This window comes from Anolis carolinensis, chromosome 2, assembly GCF_035594765.1.
Source record: "Anolis carolinensis isolate JA03-04 chromosome 2, rAnoCar3.1.pri, whole genome shotgun sequence".
NCBI classification, from domain to species: domain Eukaryota; kingdom Metazoa; phylum Chordata; class Lepidosauria; order Squamata; family Dactyloidae; genus Anolis; species Anolis carolinensis.
Window position 1 is genome coordinate 19,976,199 of NC_085842.1, and position 10,308 is coordinate 19,986,506.

Sequence of the window (10,308 nt, forward strand, 5' to 3'; positions counted from 1 at the left end):
GCAGCATGTCGCGCGCCGCAGGCGAAAAACCAGGCTCGCGCGTCTAACGGCCGGAAGGGGCGGGGCCAAGGTGTGGGAGTGACAGCAGAGCTGCTTCCCAGCGAGAGGAGGCCTGCTTTTGTTGTCCAGGAGGAGGCGAAGAAGGCGGGCAGAGGCCTGGCAAGGGGACGGAGGGTAAATTGACAGCCAGGGAGGAAGAGGGAGGGAGAACCAGCCACATCGGCCCCTCTTGGGGCATCTACAGCAGGCCCGGGCCGGCTTGGGCCCTCCCTCCAGGTGTTTTGGACTTCAACTCCCACAATTCCTAACAGCCGGTAGGCTGTTAGGAATTGTGGGAGTTGAAGTCCAAAACACCTGGAGGGAGGGCCCAAGCCGGCCCGGGCCTGATCTGCACTATAGAATTTGCACTATAGAATTTCATTGTCGGAATCACGGGTTGCTGTGAGTTTTCCGGGCTGTATGGCCATGTTCCAGAAGCATTCTCTCCTGACGTTTCGCCCGCATCTATGGCAGGCATCCTCACAGGTTGTCAGGTCTGTTACAAACTAGGCAAGTGGGGTTTATATATCTGTAGAATGGCCAGGGTGGGAGAAAGAACTCTTGTCTGTTTGAGGCAGGCGTGAATCTTTCAATTGATCACATTGATTAGCATTGAAAAGCCTTGCAGCTTCAAAGCCTGGCTGTTTCCTGCCTGGGGGAATCCTTTCTTGGGAGGTGTTAACTGGTCCTGATTGTTTCATGCCTGGAAATCCCCCTATTTTGAATGTTCTTTATTTACTCTCCTGATTTTAGAGTTTTTTTAATACTGGTAACCAGATTTTGTGCATTTTCATGGTTTTCTCCTTTCTGTTGAAATTGTCCACATGTTTGTGGATTTCAAATAATATGCTGTGTCCAGGTTGGTTCATCAGGTGCTCTGCTGTGGTTGACTTCCCTGGTTGAGTTAGTCTACAGTGCCTTTCATGTTTGTTGATTCATGTCTGGGCATTGCTGCATTTGGTTGTCCCTGTGTAGACTTGTTCACAGCTGCATGGTTTGCGGTAGACTCCTGCAGAGTTGAGAGTTGAACGTAGAAGAGGAAATGTGTTCTTATAATAATCAAGAGAACAACTTACTGCATAGGGAAGCTGATGAAGAAACACAACCTACAAACTATCTACAGACCACCAAGACCACCAAGAAAATCCAACATGTATTGCAAAGGACAAGAGGGATCCTCTCACTTCTGCAAGAATGTAGCTGTAGACGAGTCTTCATAGGGACCCCCAAATGCAGCATTGCCCGGACACGAATCAAAGAACATGAAAGGCACTACAGACTAACTCAACCAGAGAAGTCAGCCATAGAAGAGCACTTGATGAACCAACCTGGACATAGCATATTATTTGAGAACACAGCAATGCTGGACCATGCTAACAACCACCATGTCAGACTACACAGAGAAGCCACTGAAATCTACAAGCAAATGGACAATTTCAACAGAAAAGAGGAAACCATGAACGTGAACAAAATCTGGCTACCAGTATTTAAAAAAACTCTAAAATCTGGAAAGTAAATAAAGAACAACTCTCAGAAGACAAAGGAATTCCAGGCATAAGTCAATCAGGGCCAGCTAACCCTTCCCAACAAAGGATTCCCCCAGGCATGAAGCACCCAGACGTTGAAGCTGAAACTTTTTTCAATGCTAATCAAGATGGCCAATTGAAACATTCACACCTGTCTCAAACGAACAAGAGTTCTTTCTCCCACCATGGACATTATTCCACAGATATATAAACCCCACTTGCCTAGTTTCCAACAGACCTCACAACCTCTGAGGATGCCTGCCATAGATGCGGGCGAAACGTCAGGAGAGAATGCTTCTGGAACATGGCCATACAGCAACCCTGTCTCCAGAATTGCTAAAACGCAGGACATTTTGTTTCATTTGCAGGGCCTGGTCTCCCTCCGTAATTTTGCCTTGGACGACATTTGCCAAGTCAAGAAAGCAGTGCTTTGGCCATGTTGAAAACTGCCTGGGAAATACGAACAAACCTAGCCAGACCTGAGTTAGCAGAAAGCCTTCAAATGAAGCACAGAAAGGAGTACTTTGAAAGGAGCATGAAAAAGAGCCTGGAGGAGGATGCGTTCAGTTCGGATTTACAGCACCAGCGTTTCAGAGGGTTTTGCTACAAGGAGGCGGAGGGGCCCCGGAGGGTTTGCAGCCAGCTTTATTCTCTTTGTCAGCAATGGCTCCAACCAGAAAGAAACACCAAAGCAGAGATGTTGGACCTGGTGGTGCTGGAGCAGTTCCTGGCCGTCCTTCCTGCGGAAATGGAGCGCTGGGTGCGGGAGTGTGGGGCAGAGAGCAGCACCCAGGCTGTGGCCCTGGCAGAAGGATTCCTCCTCAGCCACGCAACAGAGAATAGGACAGAAGAACCACAGGTGGGAAGCATTCATCCTTGGGGCAGGAATGTTTATTTGTGAGTGTCATATATGAGCAAGCTCTTGTTCAGTTAACAAAAACTTTCAACAATCTAGAAGATACATTTGAGAAAATAGAGTTCCAAACCAATAGTGAAGAAGTGGTTCACTCTGTTAATGATTACATAGGAAATCCCGGAACCACTTTTGTGTCTGGCTGGTAATTACACAAACCACAGAGCACAAGCGTACATTAGGGCTTTTCTTTCACAGGCTTTTGTGGGAGTTTCTTGTGTAACTGCCACAGTTTAAACTAGCTTCGGACTGCATCAAATAGTCAGTGTCGACTGCTAATGAGAGAGTATCCCATCAGTTTCAATCTATAAACAAATATGTACATGATGAAAAGCATGGTAATACATACAAGTGTCTACATCCAGTAGAAACGTATATGTAGTCAATAGAATCATACAATCCTAGAGTTTACAGAGACCACAAAAGTTATCCAGTCCAAATATTTAAATATGGCTTTCATGTTCCCTCAGTGTTATTTTCTCTAAGCTCCCTAAGCAGTTCCCCAGAGGGATTCATGGTTTCCACACCTTTTATCATTTTGGTCACCCTTCTCTACACATCTTCCATCTTGTCCATCTCCTTGAATTGTGGGGCCCAAAACTGGACACAGTGTTATTCCAGGTGAGGTCTGACCAAGGTAGAATATAATGGGGCTAGAATCACACTGGCCTTTTTTTTTGGCTTGTTTATTTGGCGTCTGCATTACAGTCATGCGCTCCAGACCACAATTCACCTTTGTAACGTAAAGCAGTCATACTCGGGGAGCAGAAACAGCCGAATAGAATGGAACTATGACTTCCTTCGATCTGGACACTATACTCCTATAGATGCACCTTAGAATCGCATTGGCTTTTTTAGCTGCCACGTCACACTCTTGACCCATGTTAAGTTTGTGATCAATCAACTAATCCCAATCCACCTAATAGTAGTATTGTCTAGCCCACATTTTACTGGCTGCTTTGTGAGAAGCTAAATATCTTATTCCATTGTTTTAGTATTGTCTTGGGGTCTGTGCATTTAAGGTAAAGGTAAAGGTTTTCCCCCAACATTAACTCTAGTCGTGTCCGACTCTGGGGGTTGGTGCTCATCTCCATTTCTAAGCCGAAGATCCGGCGTTGTCCGTAGACACCTCCAAGGTTATGTGGCTGGCATGACTGCATGGAGCTCTGTTATCCTCCTGCCGGAGCAATACCTATTGATCTACTCACATTTGCATGTTTTCGAACGTCTATGTTGGCAGAAGCTGGGGCTAACAGCGGGAGCGCGTCCTGCTTCCCAGATTTGAACTGTGGACCTTTTGGTCAGCATATTCAGCATCTCAGCGCCACCGGAGGCTCCATAGCCCTGTGCATTTAGATTTGTTTTAATTCTATACATAGCCTAATCTCTTTTTAAATCTTTCATTGCACATTTTTATTTTTGTGTTCTAATTAATGCAAGCCACCTGGTAGCCCAGTTAAGGGGAAGAGATAGGATATATAAATTAACATGGCAGTAGTACTGATGGTGGTCATGACAATGATTTTTTTTTGAAATCTTATGCAGTAATCCAAAGTGTTCACATAATCCTCTGCTTCCATTCTTTTCCCCAAATCTCTTCCTTCTTTGCATCCTTCTTGCTACTTCTGATGCAGGACTGGTTTGTGGAAAAGACGGCTGAGACCAGGCATGATGGGGACAGAGTGTCCACCCCACTAGGTAAGAGCAAAGAGGGCTTATATATATCTCTACCAGCCCTGGTTTTGATGGGAATTGATGCTTCCATGGATTGGCATTCTGGCCACTAGATGGCCCCAGAGTCCATCATGTTTTTATACAGAAGATTGCTTGGAACATGGACCTTAATCTTCTGTGAATGAAAACCCTCCTCCATCTCCTAAATACAAAAGAACAGAAAACAGATCCTTCCTTTTTAAATTATTTTATTAATAACACATATGAGTGAATTTTACAATAATAAAAAATAAACATACAGGTGTATAGGGTGAAAGCATGATGAAAAGAGGTGGTGTAATGTAAAAACAAGGGGAAAAAATAAATATTACTGTTCTCTTGTAGGTATTTCAGTTGGAACTAACTTTGAGATGTGACCCTGATTTAAATTTAGGGTTTAAATATGAGAAGCCAAATACTTGTGTGCTTTTTCCTTCAAGATAGTTAACATTGTGTGACTGTTTAATAGTGCCTTGGCTTCTTGCTTGGTTCCAGTGTGATTTTTTCTAGTTCTGTCAACCTTTGGGTTCCTACACTTCTTCTGTTACTGTCCAGTTCTTTAGTATAGTATATTCTATATTTTCCTGTGGAAAAACTTGAATCAGAAACAGTAGAAAATAACCATCCTTTTTGCTTTTTCTGTTTGTCACAGAAGCTGAAATAAGTTCAGAGGCTCTATATACAATCACGTCTCTTCGTTCTGATGGATATAGAACAGCATCTCCAAAACCGGATCAGGTATTAGGCAGGATCCTTCATTGGCCAGAAAGGGGTTAAACTAAGCGCCCTGCCCATATATCTTCCTATCTTTCTGCTCTCCAAATCTCACTCTTTTGTTTTGCTTCCATCCAAAGGGACCATAAACAAGGACTGTGAATTGCACTCATTTCTTTTGTGCAACCCAAAACAACATTGTTCTGTTTTCTGACTTAGAGTGCAGCTTCACAGTAGAATCAATGTAGTTTGGCACCACTTTAACCACCATGGCTCTGTAGGATTTATTTATTTTTATTTATTTACAACATTTTTACCCCGCCTTTCTCACCCAAGGGGACTCAAGGCGGCTTATTGTTTGGTGAGGCATCCACACTCTTTAGCAAAGAAAGCTAAAAGCTCTGTAATATTACAGCTTCCATTATTCCACATTATTGAGCCACGGAGGTTAAAATGGTGACGAACTGCATAAATTCTACAGTGTAGTATGCACCCATGTTCTGGCATTCTGTGCTCACAAATAACACGACCTTTTTCCAGGTGATCTTTGAAGAGGTAGCTGTGTATTTCACAGAGGAGGAGTGGGCCCTGCTGGACTCCGGTCAAAGGGCTCTTCATTGGGAAGTGATGGAGGAGAATTTGGGGATCCTGTCCTCTCTTGGTAAGCATCTTTCTTTCTCATAATTTCTTTGGATCAGTTTGCAAGTGCTGAAAAATCAACTCCCTGAGATCTTTGTCAGTCTGCACTAAAGCAAAATGTGAATCATCTACTCTGGCTAGTTTGTAGAGTTATTCCTCCTCAAACCAAGTGCCTGCTTTGTATGAACAATTATTGTGTCTCCTTTCACCCAGCATTAGAAATAAGAGATTCACTTGCTACATTTCTCCAAATCTAAGGCACCATCAACTGTAAGGTGCACCCCATTTTTGAAGTTTCAAGTTTTTAAGAAAAAAAACAATTTTTTCATATTTTTAGAATTTCCTTTGCATGCACAGTACTTGTTTGTTTCTGTGGCATAAGAAGGGAGTGTGAAGAAGCCCACACTTCATCTTAACTTGAGAAACTGCAAGTCACTTCTTAATCATATGAATTTATATTATTAAGTCTGTGGTTTGAGTCTACTTGATTTGGGTCCAGGTTGCCTAGAGGATTGCCTTCTCCCCTACAATAATATGCCCCTTTGGACACTGAGATCCTCTTTGGGGTGTGGGGTGCTTACTCCAACCAGCCAGAACCTGGGGAGGGCTCACCAAGTGTGGCCTTTTAAGACATCTAATGGGGAGGCTCTGAAATACCTTTTATGTTTCCAGTTGCCTCCTCAGAAATATGCCAATTATATCAAGTAAAAATTGTGTTATTTCTTGGCTTTAACTATGCATTACTTCTTTGTGTTATGACCTTTTTTATTTCTTTTCTTTTCAAGATGGAGGTGAGCAAGACAATGAAAATGAAGAAGACCACCCAGGGCTCTTCCTCCAAACAGCTAATTGTGAGGTGGAGAAAGGCGATGGGATGAAAACGACTGCTCAGGAAAATGTATGCTCTCTTCAAGATGATGATGATGATGATGATGATGACAGCCAGATCTCATACCAAGAGATAACCCAGAAAGGGAAAGAAATCAGCATCTGCCTTATATGTTGGAAAACTTTTAGGAGTAAAGCCAGTCTTTACCTTCATATGCGAACTCACACAAGGGAGCAGCCTTTTGAAGACGACGAATGCAGAAAGACCTGCAGCCTAATGTTGCGGGAAAGAACTCATGCAGGAGAGAAGCCGTTTAAGTGCCTAGGCTGCGGAAAGAGCTTCAGCTGGCGGTCGCACCTTCTGATGCATCTCACGACCCACACTGGGGACAAACCGTTTAAATGTTTGGTGTGCGACAAAAGTTTCAGTCGGAAAGAAACCCTCCTTCGCCATCAGGCCACGCACACCGGGGAGAAACCTTTTAAATGCTTGGAATGTGGGAAAAGCTTTAGTCGGAAGATCAACCTCACTCGCCATGGCGCAATGCACACGGGGGAGAAGCCCTTTAAATGCCTGGAGTGTGGGAAATGTTTCAGGTGGATAATAAGCCTGGCGAGTCATCAGTCCACGCACGGAGGGGAGAAACCGCATATATGCTCTGAGTGTGGAAAGGGCTTTAGTTGGAAGAAGCAACTCACCCGGCATCGCGCAACTCATACCGGGACGAAACCCTTTCAGTGCGACGAGTGCGGAAAAGGCTTCACTCAGAAGACGGACCTCACGTATCATCAAGCAATCCACACAGGCGAGAAGCCATACAAATGCCTGGAGTGCGGGAAGAGCTTCAGTCGGAAGAAAGGCCTGACTTACCATCAGCCCATGCACACAGGTGAGAAGCCGTTCCAGTGCTTGGAGTGTGGGAAGAGCTTCAGCCGGAAGACGGGCTTGACTTACCATCAGGTGACTCACACAGGGGACAAACCATTCCAATGCCAGGAATGCGGCAAAAGTTTCAGCTACAAAATTAGCCTCACTCGGCATCACGCAACTCATGTCGGTGAGAAGCCATTCAAATGCTTGGAGTGCGGGAAGAGTTTTAGTCGGAAGACGGGCCTCAATTATCATCAAGTGATTCACACAGGGGAGAAGTTGTTCAAATGCCTGGAGTGTGGGAAGAGCTTCAGCCGGAAGAAAGGCCTCATTTGTCACCAAGCAACTCACACAGAAGAAGGCCTTTAAATTTTCGGAGTGTAAACATTGTTCCAATCAGAACACAAGGGAGAAACAGTTACAATGATTGTTGTATGGAAACAGATGCCATTCCATACAACACCTTCTGTAACATCATTATCCCTGGATAAATCATTTCAGCACTTAAAAATGTGGAAAGCGACTCAGTCATTTCTCACTTTATAGAAATATAATCTTAGGAAAAACCAGGGCAACTGTATTGAAGAAAAGTATGAAAATGGGTAATCCTGAAATGCTTGGAATGGGGAGTATCTATAATAGGAAATTGTTCCTTATCAGGCCGTGAATGAGCGGCTTAAACAGTCTGTTTAGCCTGCAGAAGAGAAGGTTGAGAGGAGACATGAGAACTATGTTTAAGTATCTGAAAGGATGTCATAAGTGAGAACAGGCTTGTTTTCTGCTGCCCTGGAGACTAGGACTCAGAGCAATGAGTTCAAATTAGAGGAAAGGAGATTCCACTTGAATATTAGAAAGAACCTCCTGACCATAAAAGCTGTTCAACAAGAGAACTCTCTGTCTTGGAGTGTAGCAGAGGTTCCTTCTTTGGAGGCTTTTAAAAAGAGGCTGGATGGCCGTCAGAGGTGCTTTGATGGTGCTTTTCCTGCACGACGGGGTTGGACTGGATGGCCCATGAGGTCTATTCCAGCTCTATGATTCTATAATCCAGACATTCACACTAAATTCTTTTTGTGTGCCTTCAAGTTGTTTCTGATTTATTGTGATCCTTAGATGAACCTATCACAGGGTTTTCCTGCCTAAATTTGTCCTGAGGTGATTTGCCTTTGCTTTCCTCTAAGGCTGAGAGAGTGTGACTGGTCCAAGATCATCCAGTGGTTGCCATGGCCAAATTAGAGTTTCAAACCATCTGTTGCAGTAGAACTCAAACCACTACAGCACACTGCGATAAAACCATAGAGATGGGGAAAGCATTTAAATACTTGGCATATGGTAATACCTATAGTATGAAACTCTTCCTTATTTGGTATTAAAGAATCCAAACGGAAAGAAGCTTCAGTCAGACATGAATCCTTGTGTCACACTAAAGAGTTTATAATCCATCCTCTGCTAGAGAAAATATTTTGAAAACACTGGGTTGCTTTGAGTTCCAGGCTGTATGGCCATGTTCCAGAAGCATTCTCTTCTGATGTTTCACCCACATCTATGGCAGGCATCCTCAGAGGTTGTGAAGTCTGTTGGAAACTAGGCAAGTGGGATTTATATATCTGTGGAATAATGTCCAGGATGGGGGAAATAACTATTGTCTGTTTGAGACAAGTGTGAATATTGCAGTTGGCCACCTTGATTAGCATTGAATAGTCTTGCAGCTTCAAATCCTGGCTGCTTCCTGCCTGGGGAAATCCTTTGTTGGGAGTTGTTGGTTGGCCCTGATTGTTTCCTGTCTAGAATTCCTGTTTTCTGATCAAAGTGACCAATTACAATATTCAATTACAATATTGCCTCAGACAGACAGGTCTTTCTCCCACCCTGGACATTCCACAGATATATAAATTTCATGATGCCTGCCATAGATGTGTGCAAAATGTCAGGAGAGAATGCTTCTGGAATATGGCTCTCCAGTCTGGAAAACTCACAGCAACCCAGTGATTCTGGCCTTGAAAGCCTTCAACAATACATTATTTTGAAAGCAGTTTACAAATGATATCTCTTACCACCACAACTTTCATGCATTTCTAATGGGATATTTTATCAGTGTGCTGCACAGTCTAGACAAGAAGTAGTGCATTACGTATGTGGACTAGATATTCCAAAATATATCCCTTTTGGACACTGGTCCCTGACATAACCAATCAAACAATAGTACATTGTGAGGCACTTAAGTTATGTCAGTTTTTCAAAGTCCCTATAATCCTCTGAAGGGTGAATGGTTGTTTTCTATTTTGCAAGGTGCTACAAAACTGGAGATAGGTGCTTCTGACTGTCATTCAGGAACTGCCCATTTTTGAAATACTAACATTAAATGAAATTTCAATGGAAACAGTCAAGATAGAGCTTTTGAAAAAATATGGTACCAATTTATTATTCATTCAAAACTAAGTAGTACTCCTTGTGGTCCCTCAGAAAAAAATAAGATTTGGGGAATCTACTTTTTAAATATGTTCTATCCATGAAATTACAACTCTGACTGGCCATTGTATGTTTGATATCCAGCCTCACCATATTATAACTCCTTTGATATCTATTGGATTAATGTAGTTTACCCATTTAGATGTTTACCACTTTTACCAGATTGTTTTGGTCCTGTACTTTTCTATTACAGCTTTTGTAATGTAAACTTGCAATAAAGACATTTCTTTTTAAAAAATGATATACTATTGTGCCTTGCTAACAGATTGTTTATGTTTCATACAGAATATCAGTGGTGTTTGGTTTAAGGAGCTCCCTCTCGCCCCCATGGATACCAGAACCTGTGGATGCTCAAGTCCCATTATTTGCAATGGTGTAGTAAAATGCCTTGTATAAAATACCCAAAGGAAAGAACTGATGAGCACATATGAAAAGTTAAAGCAAACCAGGAAACAAAGAACCCATGAACAGAGCAAGAGTGTTGTACTGGCTCAGAACAAAACATCAGTCCAATCTAACTTTCTGTTTATTCTCCATGAGATTACCTGGAAGCCCATCTGCACTGTAGAATTAATGCAGTTTGACACCATCTGAACCAA

The 10,308-nt window shown here is 43.0% G+C and overlaps 1 protein-coding gene across 1 annotated transcript; it reads left to right on the top strand.

The window, feature by feature from the left end:
• The first annotated feature begins 39 nt into the window (after positions 1 to 39).
• On the top strand, positions 40 to 9,950 carry LOC103280873 (gastrula zinc finger protein XlCGF26.1). Its single transcript, XM_062973405.1, has 6 exons — positions 40 to 174; positions 1,934 to 2,424; positions 4,113 to 4,176; positions 4,844 to 4,929; positions 5,446 to 5,566; positions 6,330 to 9,950. The coding sequence occupies exons 2-6, from the start codon at positions 2,002 to 2,004 to the stop codon at positions 7,610 to 7,612; spliced, it is 1,977 nt and encodes a 658-aa protein (XP_062829475.1). The 5' UTR covers positions 40 to 174; positions 1,934 to 2,001; the 3' UTR covers positions 7,613 to 9,950.
• Positions 9,951 to 10,308: the final 358 nt, after the last annotated feature.

Bases quoted from the DNA above. Each gene is read 5' to 3' on its own strand.
- LOC103280873 (XM_062973405.1), top strand. From the start codon at position 2,002: ATGTTGAAAACTGCCTGGGAAATACGAACAAACCTAGCCAGACCTGAG. The intron at 2,425-4,112 runs GTGGGAAGCATT...CTTCTGATGCAG, and splicing joins ATAGGACAGAAGAACCACAG to GACTGGTTTGTGGAAAAGAC. The intron at 5,567-6,329 runs GTAAGCATCTTT...TTTCTTTTCAAG, and splicing joins GGGGATCCTGTCCTCTCTTG to ATGGAGGTGAGCAAGACAAT.